The sequence below is a fragment of the Egretta garzetta genome, unplaced genomic scaffold (assembly GCF_000687185.1).
Source record: "Egretta garzetta isolate BGI_Z169 unplaced genomic scaffold, ASM68718v1 scaffold862, whole genome shotgun sequence".
In the NCBI taxonomy this organism is placed as follows: Eukaryota; Metazoa; Chordata; class Aves; order Pelecaniformes; family Ardeidae; genus Egretta; species Egretta garzetta.
In genome coordinates this window covers 26,171-46,214 of record NW_009258965.1, presented here as the reverse complement: position 1 = coordinate 46,214, position 20,044 = coordinate 26,171, and the positions used below count along the sequence as shown (strand labels likewise).

Below are 20,044 nucleotides of genomic sequence, written 5' to 3'. Positions count from 1 at the left end.
CCCAGCCCAGCCCAGCCCCGGGGGGGTCCAGCCCCGCCTGGGTGCCCCAGGGCCGCTGTGTCAGGGCCCAAGATGGTGACAGGCAGCGGCCAGGAGCGATGTGGCCTCACTCCACAACCGCCCGCACCCCCAGGCGTGCTCGGGGGGGAAAAGCCAACACTTGTAACCGCGGGGCTAATTAATTGTAACGGTCCAAAGGCTCGCAAGGTGGGTCACGACCCGCTGTCACAGTGACGCCAGGGTATCTGGGGAATAAAATTTGAAACTTAACAAACGTTAATTATGTTTTCTGTCTCAGGTGAACATCCCAAGGCTGACATTTTCAGAAGAAAAAAAAAAAACCCACAGCTGGCAAGGGAGAACAGAGGCAACCACAGCTTTGGGATGCGCAGTTCCAGTAGCCAGCAGTAGCATGTGGGCTCAAGCGTCCCCCGCAGCGGGGGTAAAGCAGGCTAACCACGATTATTTTCGCTAATAGCAGGGTTTCTAGAACCAGTCAGAACTCTATTTGTTTGTAGTAGAAAGAAGGGTCCAAATAAACTCCCGAGTTAAAAAAAAAAACACATTTATTTAATGAGGTTTTGTACTTGACAAATGTACAAGTCTCAGAAGTTTTAGCAAATGAAACAAAAATTTAATAAACAATGATTACATCTTCAGGGCTTGCTTTACACAGTATTTACATTGTCCTAGTTACAACACTGAATACGAAGGCTGAAGGAATTGCCTGGTTTTGGGTTTCGGCGGTGCCATAATCCCCAGCCTCCCAGCAGCTCCTTGCGTGGCACTAACAGTGTACGATGCCGAAGTGCAGCCAAATGAAGCGTTTGAGCTAAACGGCCTTTTGCTCCTTCTGTACTTGCTGTAACCGCTGCAAAATTGAGAGAAGGTATGTGTCAGACACCCGCTTCACTTGCCCCATTCCCTACCCCATGGTGTACTGCTGGATTTGCCAGAAGACTATGCTTTCATTTTTAAAAGATTTTTTTTTAAATACACACAGCTGCAAAAATGCCTTTGAAATGTAAATCAAGTGTAGCTGTTGCTCTGGCATTTGCCTAAGGGCAAGCAGCAGCCTGAAACAGGGACAGAGCAGGCTGAACCCACCTGACTCCTATTAATCCAATTAGAGGATCAACATTAAGTGACACTTCGGGGTCAACAGCCTTTAACAACTAATATTTGAGTAGATGGGAAGGTGAAAGGGGTGGGAGGAAAACACTGCGCTGGGAACTGCTCCCTGCTACAGAAAGCAAAGACCAGAACAAGGAAAAACAGGGCAGAGGAGACATCCTCGGAAAGGAGGGACAGTGGCAGAAAGCAAGTTCTAATAAGGCAGAGCGTGTTTTCTCTTTGATGATGAATCAAAGCAGTACAATGTAAGTAATTAATACACCGATAAAACCCAACCGCCTCTGTAATGCAGGCCTGACTCTTGGGGTGGGGATCTTACGGAACGTTTTGGAGAGCACCTGAGTACCCTTTAGAGCTACTCTTCCCAGAGGCCGAGCACCTCCCAGCTGAGGGATAACGCGACTTCTGTGACGCTTTCCAACTGAACAAAACCCCGTCCCAAGAATTATTTCAGAAATGCAAATTGTGGGTTGGTCACATAACTGCTCCGTTGTACCTCAGGTCCTCTGTCTCATACACCGAGCGAGGTAACATTTCTAGGCTGAGGGATTAAGTAACCAGACCAGCCCGCAGCACCGACAACTTTAATTTACTTCCTTTTCATGCCAGGCAAGCTCATAGCTCATAGCACAGCAAACGTTGAAAAAGCACAACTATAAAACCTATAATATAAACTATAAGAGCCCGTTGCTCAAGCTTTCTAATGTCATTCCCCACTGTTTTTAAAGACGGTTTGGGGAGGGCAGAATTCTTTCAACCATTTCTCCTTTTTCATTCATTCCCTTGCAGCAGTGATTAGAACCCATGTTTTGAAGCACAAACTGCTACTACTTAAGTTACCAGCCTAACAACTGCACGGACTGCTAAAATAAGGTCCCTGACTCAAAAGGACGAGGCCCAGCCTGGCTCCTCCATCACCCATGACAGTCTGGTGGTGGATCTGCCCTAGAAGCTCAAGACCAGCCAGGCTCCTGGATCCAGTCGCTGGGGTCTTGAGGCAGGCATTGCCTCGCATGGCACAATCAGAGGGAGAAATTCCAAATTAACAAGGGACTGGGAACTGAAGTTCAAATACTCCATCAAATCTTCGAAGTTTTGAGCCATCTTTACATTTCCGAGCCGAGAATGCAGCCAGCCTGCTAATAACTGCTACGGCAGCACGCTGACACTTCGCGTCACCCCTCAGCTTGTGGCAGTCAAGAGTGAGAAACAGAGGACAACTGCTAAATAGCCTTCCTCACCAGGAGCTTTTCAAACAGAAAATGCTAGAAAACCAGAAAGCAGAGCAGTTGTTAGCAGGTACCGGATAATTTTAATGCCATTCTTAAAGTCAAGAAAATGCAGTAGGACAACAGCGCAATTCCAGGATCATCACCATGCTATTCTGGACAAAGAAAAGTTAGAAGTGACCGCAAGCAACGTACCCTTTGGGATGAAACTGCTGGCTGCCACCACTGCTTGTCTTTTTCCTCTTTGATTCTCTGAAGTTTGGCGGCCTTTTCCTTTTCTTTCTTTGGTTTGCGTTATTGCAAAAATAGCTTGAGGTCCTGACTGCATCTTCTGCTTCTTCATCACTCTGAGGCGTGCCAGTGCTGCCCGTAGCTGCGTCCACACTTTGGCAGGCAGCATCTTCTACAGACAGACAGTGAGTTAAAGCTACCAACATCACAACACTGCCTGGGCCAGCCAGAACACACAGACCGTGCCAAAGCTGCTGCCCTGGCTGCTCAATTCCCCCTTTGCACTGCCTTCACCCTGGTGATGCTCCAGGCGCAGCTAAATGTGCTTCACAGGCTGGTGTGAACCAAACCTGCCTTCTGGCCTAGCTTTATCTCATGACAGAGAAGAATACTGGCCAGTTCTATTTTCTCTAGCTTGCCGCCTTGTCTAAACTATTTTGGTAACCCTGGGCTTTCTGCCTCTATGCTCTCTTCCCCACGTCAGCTGGAAAGAGTAATGGAATATACCATAACTACTACAGTCAAATACAACACTTGTTTTTAAAGACAGCACCAGGAGACACCGGAAGGCTCAGAGAGCAGGGAGCTCCTCGGTCAGTCATGATCAAGAGGGACATGATTCTTTGGGCAGGCAGTAGAACAGAAGCCTCAGCCACACATTTATTCACACTGCAGTGTATGAAAGCACGGCCTCCTTAAAAGCAAGCACGCATCACTTCCACACCGCAGGCCCCGCTGTCTGATCTGATCGCCAAGCTGTATTAAATATTCTAACCACAACATAGGCCACGTGCTACGCTCACGTGAAGTTACCGGATTTACTGGTCTCAGGGCTCAGTTCTCCATGGAGCTGAACTTCAGATAGAAGGTCAGAGCTGTGCAAAGGCACTGTAAAATACTGCCTTTCCCACCCGATAGCTTTCGTACGCCTGGCTTTGAAAGGTCTTTGCATTTGAGCAAGGGCTGGTCAGTGAAGACCTGAACTTGCTGACCCCAGTTACTATGAAAACCAAACGGTAGTGGCTATGGATTATCTGCCAGGCTACAACGCTATCCCATACACAGTGGGTGCGGGTGTAAAAATATGCAGGAGGTGCAAGACCTTTAACCTTAGGGTCAGAACTCTCCTGATAACCGAGCATATTACATAAATCCCAGTAACTAACAGGTTAGGAGCAGAGCAGTCTGCTCAGTTCCCGTTTCCCTGTTATGGTCTCTCACAGACATGCTGAATTTAACTAGCAAGAAGATAGCAAAGGCCTTTGTATGTTCTGAAAGTGTGCAATTGCTCCCTTTTTGCAATTATTAAACTGCAAGAATTAGTTATTTGTATTTATAACAAGGTAACCTTTAAGTGAAACTCCTGATAAGAGAGGAGAGAAGGGTACTAGGCAGGAAAGTACACAGTGTGGTACGAAGCATACTAAACCTGGTATGGTCCATTCTGAGTACTTATCCATCACTTTAATTATTTCTGCACCGTATTTTTCCAGTTTGTCTTCTGTGACACCATCAATCTGTAGCAAAACCTCCGCATCAGACGACAAGGTTTCTGTAACGTAACAAAGTACCCATCAGGCACCTCAAACAAACGAACATTTTTTGAAGAGGGATCATGGTAGAGTATTCCGGAGGACATGAATCCCTTCTAGAGCCGCCCTGTGCGTCACGTCCTTAAGGGAGCCAGCCTTTATTCTAGCAGATTGGCTTTGAGCTGGTTAGCACAAAACCTAGTTTTCTCTGAAAACACCTCCAAGTTTGTTTTGCAGCGTGACAACTTGGGTGGCTCTTGCACTTACCCAGCGGGCCTGCTGCAGCTCCGAGCGACCCGTGCCGTGCCAGCCGCCCCCCCAGACCTCGCTCAGCAGCATGCACCTGAACCCGTTCCCACAAAACGTTAGAAACCGTAGGTTTTCTGCCGGAAAAGGCTACAACTGCGCATGCAGTCTCCTGCCGACAGGGGTTCCACCTAACAAAAGCCTGACATTACCTGCTATTTTCTTTAGAGTCGAAGTACTGAAAATATTGAAGTAATGCACATCAAAGATTTTCCCAAGCGTTTTGCACGTGTCTGTCAGCTCCCCGAGGCACTTTTTCACCATCTCTTCCCGCTGTGACATTTTCGCCACGGAAGCCCTTTGCCTTCTGATGGCACTGGCACTCTCTGTTTCATGGAACTCCACCTGTAAAAGCCAGCCAGTCAATCCCTTCTGCCAGGGGAGTTACTGCAGAGCCGCCAGTAGGAGACTGACGGATAACACAAGTATTCTTGGGTGGCCACAAAAAAAAAAAAAAAAAAAAAAGCTATTTACCCAGTATACACTTTTAAGGGGGGCTTTTTTGGGGGTTGGGTTTTTGTTGTTGTTAGTATTGGGTTTTTTTGTTTTGGGTTTTTAAACAGGCTACTCAACCACCCCTAAGTTTCTTCCACAAAGAACTAGCAGAGTATACATGAAACAGGGAAAAAATCCCGAGAACCCAGTTTACAGCTAGCTTTGACCAGAGGCCACTGGGTCTAATGCTGAGGGCTCTTCTCTCCTCCAAACACCGCACTAAGGCAGAGGAGACATTGCCTCAAGCGATTCTGGGACTGGTTCCATGACCTTCCTGAAGAGCATTTTCCATCAGAGCTCACCAATGACTGGAAAAAAATAGAGCAGAAAATGCAGGAGAAGGTAGCACTCTTCCTTCTTTTCTCCTTAGCTTTTCTGTGTTGGTCATAACTTTGCTTTCTTGTCAAGCTGGAATCAGATGGATGGGGGGAGAAGAGAAAGATTTAATCCTCTCCCACCCTCCCAAGCTCACCTTTCGCCTCACAACATTATTCTTAGAATACTGGACTAGAAATCATACTGTGGGATTCCGTTCCCTGCATCTGCTAAAGATTAGATCCTGTACTTCAGCTGGTAGGCCAGCTACGTTTAAACTCCCCTGGGGCACACGCTACACAAAAACTGTAGCACATCCCTTATAACAATACATTAGATTAAAAAAAACCCAAACCATTACACACCTGTATCGATCCATCCAGCACAGCCTGGGCTTTCTCTCCCAGGATCACATATGCTACCGCTTGGTCGTTAGCTGTGATATACAAGTCTTCATCCAGAATCTTGTCCAAGACCAGTTTTCTAAACAGTCTTTCAACATTATGGCGTGAGTAGGCAGCTCCCTTCCCAAATATTCCAGACTGAATCTTCGCACTCTTTGTACCTGCGCGACAGAGATCACGGGATTAGCCTGAGATCAGAAAGCCCACGTGCCATGTCCTTACAGACCCATGGGAAACTCCCAAGAGTATTCCATAGTCTATGCACATAAAAAAAACCACGTTTAAGCACCAGAAACTCCAAGCACCACCAGAAAACTAATATTATCACCATAGCAACCTGAAACGGATTAGAGCTTTAGTCTCATTTATTTTGGATCATTCACCACAAAGAGATTCCTGGGAAGAATAATTTTGCAAAATATTCTGCAAAAATCTTCTCTGAAACCACTGCTGGTATGGCACACACCTCCTGACACTCAGCTGGGAACTGACGCACCAAGTCTCCGTAGGTGCTGTTTCTGGAAGAACAGTACTTGCCTAAGAAGATGTCCACCATCATATTCAATGTGTATCTTCCTGAACCTGTATTTCTCTTCGCACTTATTCGTCCCATTTGTCCACAATGCTCTCGTACAAATCTTATGATGCTCTTCACTTCCTCCGTTACATTTCTTGATTTGTAATCCTATGAAAATAGACTTGATTAGGAAACAACATTACGTGGTTCTGTCCTAATGCGAGTTGTTACTGACAACCTTGGTTTTCATTATGGAGCTTTTTCCAGTCAGGAATTCATTTTGTTCCAAACAGAGAAACAGTGATTTTATGGTTAGTACACCCACAGTGAGACACCACAGTCACAGGAATTCTGGGTTTGATAACACTCTGGGAAATGCAGTAATATGCACCAGCTGATGGTATACAGCCTCTATTGTGTTAATTCTATACACGGAGCTGCAAGATTGCTGCGTGAACACCGGTAATCAAGGTACATCATTTGGAACGCATTCCCATAATTATTCTGCTGCCATGCACTAGAATTTTTATTTCCAATATGCGTTAAAACGAGAAGACTAGGCTGAATGCACATTATTCCAGTCAAATTTTGTTACAATTACAGCTGTGTAAGGTAATGCTTCAAACACAGGACCGAGAAGGAATATTATCAGGTATAAAACTGATCTGGTTTAGAGAGATCCGTAACCCTTCCCTGCCCGCTTCAACAGCCGCCTTCCCTTCGACTCCTGCATGCACTAACAAGTTTGCTTCAATCCTTGGCACACAAATCCTGATCTCTGGGCCGCCTCAAGCAGTGTACCCCTCCTAGAGTGGCACTCGTGCTCCTTGAGCAGCACAAAGCTACCTTGGAAACACCAGACTAGGCAGCTGAAGGGATTTCCCCACAGCCGTTCCAGTGGATCTTACGTTAGCTCCTGCCTCCTACAAGCACCGCAGCCGAGAAGGTCGGCACTGAGGAACACCCTCACACCGCACCAGTCCTCCGACAGAAACAGGAGCACCATAAATCCATGGATAATCTGTGTAATTCTAACCCTAGGTTAAACCCTGAAAATAATTCGAAGCATCTAGCATCACAGAAATACCAGACATCTCATCCATGTTCTCTGTTTGCCTTCCCAGATGCCATGTAACCATTTTTTAAAGCAGCGAAATGCAAAATCAGTTTTTACCTGCTTTCTACTGCAGTTATCGCAAATTACTTCCGGGTGATCTTTACAGAAGTTGGGATTAAAATTAGTTTCCCCAAAGTAGGCCAAAAGCTGAATTCTCCGGCAGTCAACTACATTCTCGCAGTAGTGAACCATACTGTACAGGTTGTTGAAGTGGGTCTGCCGCGTGTGGCTGTTGCCGTCTTTCTCCACTGAAATGCAACAAATTCAATTGCATTTGTTAAATCTGCACCTCTGCATTTTCATCTACGATCACACAGACAAAACTTAAAGCTTTAAGCTTAAAGAGAGGAGTAGGTCAGTACAGAACTGACCTAGGACAGATTTTACCTCTAAAGTTTTAAAGAATGGAGAAGGGAAATAAGACTGGAATGGCAAGAAGCAAGAGATGGATATGTATGAAGCAAAAAGGGTTTGACTGAAATTAGGTACAAGTGACAAAAATCTTTCATTACAGAGAAGCATCCCGGTAGAGATGCACAGCCCCCATCTTTACAATGCCATGTGACATGTGGCCCAGTACACGGCACTGGTAAGCGAGAACAGCCCTGCCTAGATGAAACAGAGCCCAGCAACTACACAGCTTCCTTAATGTCATCTCCATTAGGTTCCAAACATGAGAACTCACTCAGTATTAGCCTTCGAAGTCTGGTTACATCGCTGTAGCTGTAGAAGAGCAGACAGTGAGACATTTCACCATCCCGTCCAGCTCGGCCAGATTCCTGATAGTAACCTTCTATGGATTTGGGAAGAGAAGCATGGATAACATAGCGTACGTCAGGCTTATCAATTCCCATTCCGAAGGCAATTGTTGCACATATAACCTAGGAAAGAAATAGTAATTGGTTACACAGAGTTATGAATGTTATCCATGCAGCACACTGCACCAAAAGTAAGAGAGGCGATCAGGATTACAAACCTGTGCAGGACCCAGAATTTCAATTGTAACGCTGCAAGGCGTGTACAAACCAGCAAAACCACCTCCCCTTTCAGAAGAGCTATTCCAGACAACAGAACACTCTGAATTTGAGTCTCAAATACAGCTCAGCAGCATGCCCAGAGCCGTTTCAGAAGCCCTGTGCTGCTCGGTTCCTACCTCCTGCAGTACCATACCGTGGTGCGGTGCCGCAGCCTTTTGTTTGTACAACTCCCCGTAAAAGGATGGCTAAAGGGTTTCGGCAGATCTGTTCGGATCAGTTATTTAACACCACATCCGACCTGGCAATAACGTTACACAACTTCACTTTCACTTACTAGGCCAAGAGGGATAAAAGTGCTCCAAACTCCATTCACTTCCCCCCCAGCTGCCTTTCTTTTACCTGGCATCCTTCTTGATTAATCCACTTCTTCTGTACAAGATCTCTGTTGGAGTCAGGGAGGCCAGCATGATAGGCAAGTGCAGCAAGACCTTCCTTCTGCAGAATAGCCGCTATCGTGTCACATTCATGACGTGAAAGGCAATAAATTATTCCAGAGTCATCTGCAAATATATATTAAAAAAAGAGACTTGTGCTACCACACAGCTTTACTCCCTTTCACCTGCTGAATGGTCACAGCTGTCAAGCAAATACATTTACTCCAGTAGGGAGAGGTTGGTAAGTGTAATGCAATAACTGCTTAATAATAAAGAAAAGTGATTTTATTCATATCAGATATTTTTGTTAGTTTCTCCTCACCCAATTTCCTGGGTTTTTGCCAAGGTGGAATCAGGAGATGTTTTCCTGCTTTAAAACACATTGAGAAAGAACCAGATAAATCAAGAGCGAGAGCAGCTAGTAACGACTAGGTTACAGCGCTAGAGGAGCTATGAAGGGAGCTTGGTGCAGTTGACTTCCAGCAGCAGGAGCTGCAGGACTCCAAGAGAGAGCCTGGAAAGGCAGGATTCTCTGTAGAGCTCTTCAAGGGGAACCGCAGAGAAGCAGACCAGCAGAATTAAACAATTAAAACCGTAGGGGAATTAGATGACATTTATACTCTGAAGACACGATGCTAAGAGGTCTGGCAACCTCCAGGAAGATTACTCAAGAGCATTACCATCATTTACTGTCCGTCCTAATTTGAACTCTTAACTTTAGCATGCCCATAAATCCGATTCCCATTATCAATAACACCATTTTGCCCCCAACTTGTTTTCCTTGTAAATACATTAGTCGCTTACAGAAAGGCACAAGTTTGGGGGGTTTACAGCACTATAAAAGCTTCTCCTGCATTAAGACATAGTTAATAAAAAAGCACGCAAGCACACTACACTGCTCAGTACTCACGTGGATGGTATTTTTTAATCCATTCCAAGCAATCCATTGCCACCTTCTTTGGCTTCTTGGGCAACACATCATATTTCAAGTTATGCCTGTTGAAGCTCATTGTAAACCTGAAACAGTTCATGGGTGCTCGTCAGCTTTATGGGCACAGCGATCCTTTCAGCAAGCTAGGTATTGACTGGAATGTCCCAAATGCAGCTTAACTACTGCTCGTTCTGCCCAATCTGCAAAGGAATTATTGTTCCACTGTGCCCATGGAGATTCACGTCACCCATACTTTAGGTCTAAAATTCCCACATTTTTCCTGTGTCTGTGAAAAAACCCGAAGCTACGGGGCACTGTGTAGAAGGCAGAAGTGCCCATAAACCAAACAGGCCCACGGTGATTTGCCTCATCTTCGTCTTCCTTTCAAATACTTGCATCTACCTTCGACCAATCAAATCTGCAAAATATAGTGTCACCTCCCTCCTCCTACCCTGAAATACCTTCCTAAAAGAAGAAATTCAACAAAACAGAACACTATTTTTCCATCATGTAACATGAAAACACGACAACACAACCCAGGCCCAGCAGTACCTCATTATCTATGTTACTGCCAATGCTAATTAAAAAAAGCTTCCAGCTTCTCAGTTTTCCAGCATTCTCATGAAACGCACCCTAAAACACAGCTTGCGCATTTAGTGACACAGAAAAATGTCACGATTTTCTATTAAACAGGTTCCTGCAACGTGCAAGGAAGGGTCTGGTAAGGTTTTTATTCTTCTTACTTCAATATTTTGCATATAACTCGCATGAAGTGCCACGCTTATGTTCTCGTTTATTCAGACACCACTACGTCCGTAGTTCAGACAGACCTGTGATGCTTTTCCTACTTTACTAAGTTTTCCACTCAAAATTTCTGTGGCACAAACAAATCGTTTCAGGAAACGGCTGAGCAACTTACACTTGTGGTTTTAGCATCTCAAGCTGATTCTGAATGTCTTTCTGGACTCGGGGGTTAGCAGTGGCAGTAAGAGCCATCATAGGAACAGCACAAAACTTCTTGCGGAGCATATTCAGCCGTTTGTAGTCTTGTCGAAAATCGTGACCCCACTAGTTTAAAACCAAAAGTTAAGCATAGCTGAGTAAGATGCTCCAGTGAAGTCGTTTGCCATTTTGAAAAACGGATCAAGGATTTTACCTGGCTGACACAGTGGGCCTCGTCAATGACAAAACGCGCCAGGAGCTTCCTGTTGTAGAGATTTTCCAGGGCTGACATCAGCCGGCTGCTTGCACAAACCTAGGTACACACCCACAGTGGCATTAGAAAGCAAACTAACAGAGCAAAGCCTCACCCTACCTCACTAAGAGTACAGCAGCAATTGCTCTGTACAGCAGAGTTAATCTTGACCGCACAGGTAAAGCTCGAAGGCATAAAGAAAACTGCAACCAGCTTCATTTCAATTGGCAACGAAGCAGCTGGCGCGGGATTACTGCGAGGTTCTAGGATCATCTACCCAGCAGTGCCCAGTCTGAGCAAGCTTAAAGGGCTCAGGTCACAGGGACAGGGAGGGACAATGCTGGAGAAAGAAGCGTAACGGGCTCACTAAACAGTCCCCTCTTACACAGCTCTTGTGGAACAATATCATGTTTAAAGGCAGCATATAATTAAGTACAAGGCAATCGCCTATTACCTTGACAGTTACATATTTTCCCCCTGTATTACCCTACTCATAGTAGTCTAGATGTTAATAGCTACCTGACAGCAATTAGCCACTAATGTGTAGTAAGACATATTGAAATGGATGGGCAGGGGGGTTTTGTTTTAAGAATTTAGACTGTACAGACATACCGAGTTCTCATTCTCGGTTAATTAGGGATTGCAATTAGTTACAACTGTACAGAGTCTTACTGAATTATCTAAAAAAATATTTCACATTTTTTCCCCCAAAAGCCTACTCTAAATTCAGTGTTTCCCCTTCAATACTTCATTGTAATCCGCCTCGTGTTGCCTCCGTGATTTTACAATTCAAATTAAACACAGACCTTCTCCGGAGTAACATACAGAAGCTTTATTACAGGATCTTTTTTTGACAGTTGCATATATATTTTTGAAGCATCAGCATCCGTTCTATCACCAGTTAGATATGTTGCAGCAATCTATATTAAAAAAAAAGATATTAAATTTTATTATGCGCAAACCAGAAGCTTCTCCAAATACAGTCCTACATCTAGTTATAAACCAGATTAAAAAAGTACACACAGTTACTATCCTCAGCGAACATAACATTTCCAAGGCTTCTTTTGTCACTGTAGATAACATTTGGACTCCCGCCACACCGTAGACATGGCAGAATTTGTCTAATGATAAAACCAAAAGGCTGTAAGCCAAATTCTGTTCTTCTGCTCCCAATTCTACCAACAGAGCAAGAGCTGACTCAGGGGATTTGTCTGCTCTCTTTGAATGCTCTTCCCAGTCAAGAGAGCCGACACGATCTTTGTTTATTGCTCAACAGACTGTAACTTTGAGACTGAATTTAGAAGACAGAGATATTAAGATAAAAACCAAACTTTCCAAGAAGCACAAAGACATGATACCACCCCCAACAACAGCGCCCACAAACAGAACAGCACTGCATCAGAAGAGGCTGAATACCACTCGGAGCAGCAATTCAATATTAAATCTGAACGCATAACTCACTACTCATGCTGAATAGTAACAGAGGAGTCGGATCCTGAGGACAAAAGCGATGTGAGAGTAGGCCACACCGGCAGAGCCAATTCTGCCCACTTGCCTCCTCTTCCTCTTGCAAGGGGCAGCTGCAGCTCCGCAGAGGAAATTCCTCCTGCAGCTACAAATCCCCAGGAGCCACGGAGAGAGTTGAGCCAGCTTTTACAGCCACGGCACCCCACAGCACGAGACAGAGCAAAGAGCGTGGCCAGAGCATAGGGCTGTGCAACAGTCACCAAAAGGCAGACACATGCGAGGGCCACAACGAGTCAGACTATTGAAGCCGTACTTGATGAGGGAAGGAATGTCTGCACTTCAAAACCCTGCATCATACTCACTTTTGTCCCATACCCCAAAACATCTCTGTATTTTTGCCCTAAAGCGCGTTACCCGCCGTTGTCTCCCTAATCTCTCAATCTCAGTAATACACTAGGGAGGCGAAAGCAGTTCATAAGTGATCAGGCTTAGGAATACTCATCTTCCGCACTTGCGTTTCTTTTCTCTGTGTATTACTTTTCCAGAAATGCTCAGCATCGCCAGAACCCTGCTAGCTGAGGAGCTGTTGGTCCTTATTGCTGCCACAAAGCCAGGCTGTTCCTATTTGGGTGTCTAAGTACAGCTCTCAGAATCTAAGAATCAGGCACCTGTACTTGAAAACTAAGCTCCGGTAACAAATACACACAAGCATCAGTCAATTTGGCGGTTAGACTGCCGAGATATTCTAGCTCATCTAGTTTAGATCTTCCTAGACCACCTAGTGTGCCTTTTACGGTTTCCATCTAATCAATTTTTGCAGTTTGTATTTGAGACACGTAAGGTTTACTGTAAAATTTCAGATTTGCCTTCAGTTTCTGAACTTGATCTATTATCAGCGACCGCAGCGGAGAGATAACGATAGTGACTCCAGCAGAGACACAGGCTGGTAACTGGTAGCACAAGCTTTTACCCCCGCCTGTGAGGATCCAACAGGACACAACGCATGTTAGATACCAAGAGGAAAGGGAGACAGCGTGGAGCAGAGGGAAGAGGGGAGACCTATTTCTTACTTCCCATTTACAGCACTTTCAGAAACAAATTTACCAATTACTGCCTTTAATAGGGTACCCGTAGGATAAGGAAGAGTTATCACATGAAATATTACGGAGGGCAGAAATTCAATCGCCTCATTCAGAACACCACCGTGCATACAAAAGTCCAGAAATCCTGCTGCCGCAGCTTTCAAGCAGCACAATTTATCGCCACCTCCACAAAGGCACAGAGAAGGAGAAAAGTTTATCACGGGCCTCGCAAAAGGAGCTTTGGGTCTGTATTTCTCAAGGGTGGGCCAGGCCGCAAAAGCCTGCGGCCGCGTGGCGCTTGGAGATACGTACCGGTGGGCATTAAGATGAAACAGTCTTCACCCAGAAGAGCAGCGTTGATGGCCTCCAGCTGATTTGTCCGAAAACAGTGGAGACCAAACTTTTTGTGAAATGTATTCATCATTTCTTCAGAATGGGAAAATTTCATACCCCTGAGCCGTTCTAGGGCAGGGTTATTAACCGTCGGGTCTGCAGACGAAGGAAACACACTTGCAGTAAGTTACCATGCCCAGTTGCGCTACCCCTCTTGCGACATAAAACTGCTTCAAGTATGGCTTAGCCACCAGTTTAAACCTTTCAAACTCAAATCATGACTTAAATCATGACTTTTAAACTCAAATCACCCTTTAAGCCTTTTAAACTCAAATCATGACTTACTAAAAAATAAATAAATAAATAAATAAATTGCATTCATCTAGAATTTAAGACCAGCTCAAGTGTGAATTTCGACTCCGTGCACACCTCTGGAAGCAAGCTTCTGTCCCCTGACTGTATGAAATGCCTCGTCTGATACCAGCAAACTTCATCTCTGCCACAAACGACTACGAACAGGATCCCTGTTCATGGGTTCCCAACGGTAGGTGCCAGCTGAACCCGTGACAGAGCAGCTGGTGAAACGTGCAACGGTTTCACTTCTCTTTTTACCTGCAGTAACCACAAATAACAGCGACCCCCGTGCCCCAGAGGGACCAGGTTTGCTTCAACCAGTGCCCATTTTTGAACAGTTTGCATAAACAGCTGAAACTGTTGTACAGCTTTGAATTAACAACTGCAGAATCATTATTTAATTTCAACACAGAAACATTCTCGTTTCCAGTTTTAGTGGCTTCACCTTCCCAGCAGCCTGCAACCTGCCTGGCAAATAAATATCCAGGAAGTTCAGCATCGCTTGGAGGAAAATAAAACCAAACCAGAAGATGGCTTTGGAAAGAGAAACCAACAGGAATTTCCACAGAAACAAAAGGCACAGATGTAATCTACAGTGAGTTACTTGGCATTAAGCTTAAAAACAAGTAAATAAAAAATTAAAAAGGGAAAGACAGTAATCCTAATGAATTTACCTGAACTGTTCTTTGTTGCCATGGAGAAGCTTGATTTTGGCGCAGCAGGATTCAGTACAAGAGCAGGTCCTTTGGCTCTGGACAGTATCTTCGATGACAGCGATTTGGCAGGCGGCCCTTCCCTCACGTGCTGATACAATGGCGTAGACGGCGTCGTGGGCGCCGAAACAGTCACCGGATTCTCCCAGTCCTCATCAAAATCATCGATATCAAAGTGATCAATGTCAAAGTCTGTGTCATTCATGCCTACACCACCTCCCGCGGGAATGCCAGTAGGAGCTTCACTCTGACCTTTCAGAGCTGTGCTGGCCAGAGGCCGCGCCAGCGGACGACTGTTCCCACCGTTCCTCGCCCCTGGTTTTTCACACCAGCTGCTGTCCAGGGACATCTCGGAAAGCAGGCTGAGGGAAGCTCCAGCTTTGCAATTATCCTTGGAAGATGATGGTGCTGCAGTTTCCGGGCAGGTGATCTCCTCAATACTTTGCTTTGAAGCATAGGAGGTCTCCAAAGTTTGATTTTTTTTGGTAGAAAAATCACTTGAATTAACAGTTCCAGAAAGCACAGATGGGAGGTTTGTGGATTTCGGTGAGTTTCTGTTGGAACTGAAGCTCCAGTTGGGGCCAGAAGACAGAGCAGTACCAGGACGTGCGAGAGGGCTCTGCTCCACACATGCCCTCCAGTTTCTAGCAAAAGCATTGCTTATGCTACTTCTGCTCAAAGGGACAGATTTAGCCAGTAATTTTCTCCTAGGAGAGACAGCAAAGGAAGGAAGAAGGAAAAAGAGAAATATTTAGTCACAAGCAATGATTTATCAAGATCTACAACACACATTGAACAGTTTTGTCTCTCTCCTATTAAAAATATTAACATACATCATATTCTGTGTCACCATGTTTTAAAAATATTTCAAACAAACCTAGGGAAGGGAGAATAATACCAGAACTCAGTTGCACAAAATAATTACAAAATTACTGCATCTTCTCTGCAGACATAAAGTAAAAGAATTCCTAATAGCGAGGAACTGATCCAGGCAAGGCAGGGCACAAGAAAAGCCCCAACCCCTTAAAGGCACAAACCTGAAGTTAAAAAAATAAAAAAGTGCTTGAACCAAATGATATTTTTATGAACTTTTTAAAGACTATTCCTGACTACAGTAACAAGAGGAAATAGAGTAAGTCAGTTTTACTGAGAACGTTCAAAGAAAGCACGTGGGCCCAGTCCAGTAAAAAACCAAAATAAAATCCCAAATCTCAATATTTTCTTTACGTGTTGTCATCAGATTACGCAGAAGTGAAAGCAGCAGACTGCAGCAGCCATCACCAGATTGAAAGATGACAAATACGTGGGTATCAGGAGAAGCTGTAATTGCTGTAGTCAGCGACAGCAAGTCTCACAGAGGGAATATTAAATTAGTGCCTCTGGTTAGAAATCAGGATGACACCTCGCAGGTTATCTCACGTCACCCTGCTGTTTTGGAAGCATCTGGTGCCAGGCACCTCTAGAGAAAACGTACGGGACTACCTATGCCTCAGGTTGAACGCAGAACTGGGTTCTTTCTCCTGGCAGAACACTGGGATTGTTGATAATTTCAGCGGTTCTTTGGATTTTTATTTATTTATTTATTTATTCGGTCAGTAATTTAAGCTTTTAAAAAATCCTTCCACATCATCTTTTCAGTGCGATGGAGACACCTGCAGGCACACCGCCGCTTCACACGGAGCATGGAAATGCAGGAGGCTGCTTATGAGAGCGTACCTGAGATCTCTCTGCTGGAGAAGTTCCTTTGCACATGACAGAGACTTAAGCTCATGGAGGGGAATGGCATCCACCAGCTTACAGATATCATCCATGACGCCGAAGAGCTGCTGTTCCGGATGCAAGCCCCTGTCTGTTAGACGGAGTGTATTTTAGCATACAGTATTGCTAATTTTTATTAGAATAAGACGATATCACTCTCCCAAAAGACAGTAAATCATGACACATAAGTCTATATAATTTACTTTCGGTGTATTTTAAAAAAGTCCATTCGCATAAAGAAAGTGCTTCTGTGTGCAGGAACTCAGCCAGTCTACGTGGTTTTGCCCTTGCCTTTTAATCACCCATTTCTACACGTTTTCTGAACCTTGTCACAGTTCTTTCAAACTTATTTCCAAAAACCACTCAAGTTTACGTTTTGCTTACCTCAAATCACCCCTCCCCAAATACACTGAAACACATTTTATCAAAATATTACATTGGAATTCCAGCCTAGAAAGTACCATAGAAAACCTCCTACGCATGAAAGTCAGCGTTTGTCACCTCGAGACCTGCCCCTCCCAATTTAGGACCATGGCAAAACATCCAAATATTGCCAATGAACTGCACCGGACCTCACACTGCCGCTGCCAGGGCTGTGATCCCTCAGAGTAACCTCTGGCCTCTGCTGCACCCGCCCGACTCCAGATTACCTGGGGGCAGAAGGGTGCCTCCTGGCACCAGCTAACGCCCCAAGCTGACCACAAGTTTGCCGTGGGTGCACTAAAGCATGGCAAGATGGAGCATGACCAAACGGATTTCCGGAACAGCATCATTAAGACATAGAACATGAAAACACTGCTCTGGGCATTTATAAAGCCAAAATGTTAAATGGCACCGTAGAACAGCACCAAAAGCTACATTTTTATATATCTCTTGAGAGGAAAGATCCGCAGCCTTAGAGCCAGGTTGGCCACACCTACACTCAGTAACTTTGCATTCTGCAAGTGAAAGTCAGAAACATTTTAGCTGCGCCACTGCCAAAGCCAGCATCTGTGGGAACCCAACGGACGCGCTGACGCAGCGCCAGCTCGCAGTGACACGCCCGTGTGCTGTGGCCGACTTCGGGAATGATTTGGTCAATCTGTGCTTTTAAGTTCTGAAAAGGAGGCCTGTGTGGTATCCCGGGCTGGTACTGACAAACCCAGAATCGGGATCAGACAACACCCCCAAGCCTACGCCACGTGTACGCAACATCTCAGAATCCGTTGCGAGACTCTTGTCCCCTGCTTCCTCGTCGCCATCAGTCTCTGTTAGTTAATGCTCTCAGAATACAGGGGATACGCAGAAGCACAAGAAGTTGCAAAGAATCCCCAAAATCTAAGGCATAAAGTTTCAGAATGTTTCGTGTACCTGCATCCTCCGCACTAGGATCGCTGTCAGCAACGGGCTGCGTTGTGGCAGCCTCCCCGGGCTTGGACTCAACGCTGCTCGCTGTGGATCTTCCACCAGCTGGAGATTCTTCACAAGTGTTACTAATTTAAAAGAAAGGGTCATTAAAATACAACTAGCTGCAAATCGACACATTTCCACAAGAGAAGTTTCTCTTTCAGGATAACAGCACTTAAGATGAGTGTAAAAGATAAACACATTTTGAAAAGCCAGGTAAAACGCAGGTAGCTGCGCAGTTTGTCACTCATCCTATGCGCCAGCGCCTAGAGACCTGTGTCAATAATTATTTTTCCCCTCACACTACAAAAAGGAAAAATAATTCTGCTTTTTCTGAAGCAAAAGCCACCTTAAACATTGGCCACAAACCAAAAAGCATTTCATAAAACATTAATAGCAGCTGTCAACCGCCAAGGACAAGCAGAGGCAACCAAGGCAACCTGGAGCTTTTTAACAAGCACTCGTTTCATGTCTTTTTTGGTACTTTTAAAAATCACCCCGCAGACAGACACTTTTATCAGTGAACTTTGTTTTACCTAATGCTTCTTACAGAAGGTGAGAACGTAGGCAGCTCTTCTTCAGGGGAGGGTGGAATGACATCCAAGTAATCAGCCTCCTCAAGCTCAGTGCCTGCGAACGGCTCGACATCGACCTCGTCCAGTTCTGGGGGGCTGCTGTTCTCAGCGCTGCTTGGCTTCTGGCTCTCCCCACTTTTATCATGAGCAGCTGAAAGAGAAGCGTATTAATATTGTCGGGTAACACTGCGCGCTCATTCTGAGCAGACCTGAACGGAGGGAAAAAGTTACTAGCCAGAATTCAGAACACTCATTTAACACAGCTTCTGACTTTTAAAGGGAAAAAAAAAAAAAAATTACTGCTCCCATTTTCATCCCCATTAAAAACCAACAGAAACCCCACAAACCCTCTATTAAGTGGAAAACTTATATAGGTTGGCTCTGGTTACCTTCCCCTGTCAGAAGAGAAAAAAAAAATAGCTTCTTCAAACTTAAGAGGTGTATTTTCCTATGAGAGATTTTATAGAAAACTGTCACTATATTAGACACTGGTTTAAAAAGAGTGTGGACTCATTGACAGGCATAGTCCCTACACTGGAATTAGAAGGTAAATTTACATGTACAGTGCCTTACGTGACAAATCCCACCAAGAAAGGCCAGTATCATTAACCTATTAAAACTCATTTCAGAGAAAGAGGGGGGAAAAGTAACAAAATATTCTTAAGAAGAAAAATACAGTCCACAAATCCTTTTGCCATTGAACGTAATGGCAGTGCCACAGAACACGTTTCATACGATTCAGTTGCACAAGCACATTCATTTCACCAATAAAGATGAAAAGTTTCAAAATGTAACAGGTAAGGCACATAAAACAGAGAAGCTAGGAGGAATCCAGAGCTGCCAAGGAAGCACCCTGACGGACGGTCACGAACTTCTGGGTCATAACAGAGGTTTTTCTGTTTCATTTTTGTTTGTTTGTTTTGCTTTAAATTGAGCGAGGTATCTTTTTCTGGTTTAATATTTCTCATCGTTACATTTAGGCATAACAGGATTTTCTGTCTCTTTTGTATGAATTTTAAAAGTGCTTTTCTTTCTCTACCAGCCCTATAGATTATCACTCTTCGTTTCTGGAACGCCATATGGGAAGTCTTGCAACTCCAACACTCCCATGCGACCAGTGGCTGTTTCTGCCACAGAGACCATGCTTCACTGGTTACAACCCCACACTTCCACCAGCCGGGGTTACCCAAACAAAACCCACGTATACATGACTGCTGGTCAGGTACGAGCATGCAGGCCCCTCCGACTGCCGAAAAACCAAGCCCTCTGTGTGCAAACAGGAACATACTTTCTTCTAGCTCACCCGTACTTTAAAATAAACTGTTACCTGGGTGGGCCTCTTCACTGTCATCATCCAAAATCACGGCAGCAGATAAATTCTCCCAACGGCCCTTGCCCACAGCCTTGTTGCTGCTGCAGGGAGCTGAGTCCTCAAGACAGATCAGGGACTGCTGCGACAAGGGTTGTTGGTCAGGCTCTGGAGAGGCCTCCCGGGCGCCGCGGCTGCGAGGCCCCGCGTCATCGCCCGCGGTGCCGGGAGAGCCAAGCGGCTGGTCCCG

The 20,044-nt window shown here is 45.1% G+C and overlaps 1 protein-coding gene across 1 annotated transcript; it reads right to left on the bottom strand.

Annotated features, from left to right (window-relative positions):
- Positions 1-660: 660 nt before the first annotated feature.
- On the bottom strand, positions 661-20,037 carry BLM (BLM RecQ like helicase). The gene is made up of 21 exons (XM_009634608.2): positions 19,813-20,037; positions 18,447-18,636; positions 17,875-17,996; positions 16,483-16,615; positions 14,728-15,473; positions 13,679-13,855; positions 13,147-13,260; positions 11,807-11,811; positions 11,624-11,737; positions 10,779-10,877; positions 10,542-10,690; positions 9,602-9,708; positions 8,657-8,817; positions 7,966-8,161; positions 7,338-7,528; positions 6,184-6,331; positions 5,608-5,807; positions 4,585-4,777; positions 4,024-4,146; positions 2,559-2,766; positions 661-871 (listed from the first exon to the last, which is right to left on the bottom strand). The coding sequence occupies exons 4-21, from the start codon at positions 16,575-16,577 to the stop codon at positions 694-696; spliced, it is 3,204 nt and encodes a 1,067-aa protein (XP_009632903.1). The 5' UTR covers positions 16,578-16,615; positions 17,875-17,996; positions 18,447-18,636; positions 19,813-20,037; the 3' UTR covers positions 661-693.
- Between the last annotated feature and the right edge of the window lie 7 nt (positions 20,038-20,044).

Coding starts and splice junctions, on each gene's coding strand:
- BLM (XM_009634608.2), bottom strand. CDS start 16,577: ATGGATGATATCTGTAAGCTGGTGGATGCCATTCCCCTCCATGAGCTT. Junction 15,474..16,482: donor CTCCAGCAGAGAGATCTCAG/GTACGCTCTCAT, acceptor TGTCTCTCCTAG/GAGAAAATTACTGGCTAAAT. Junction 7,529..7,965: donor ACTTCGAAGGCTAATACTGA/GTGAGTTCTCAT, acceptor GTTGCATTTCAG/TGGAGAAAGACGGCAACAGC.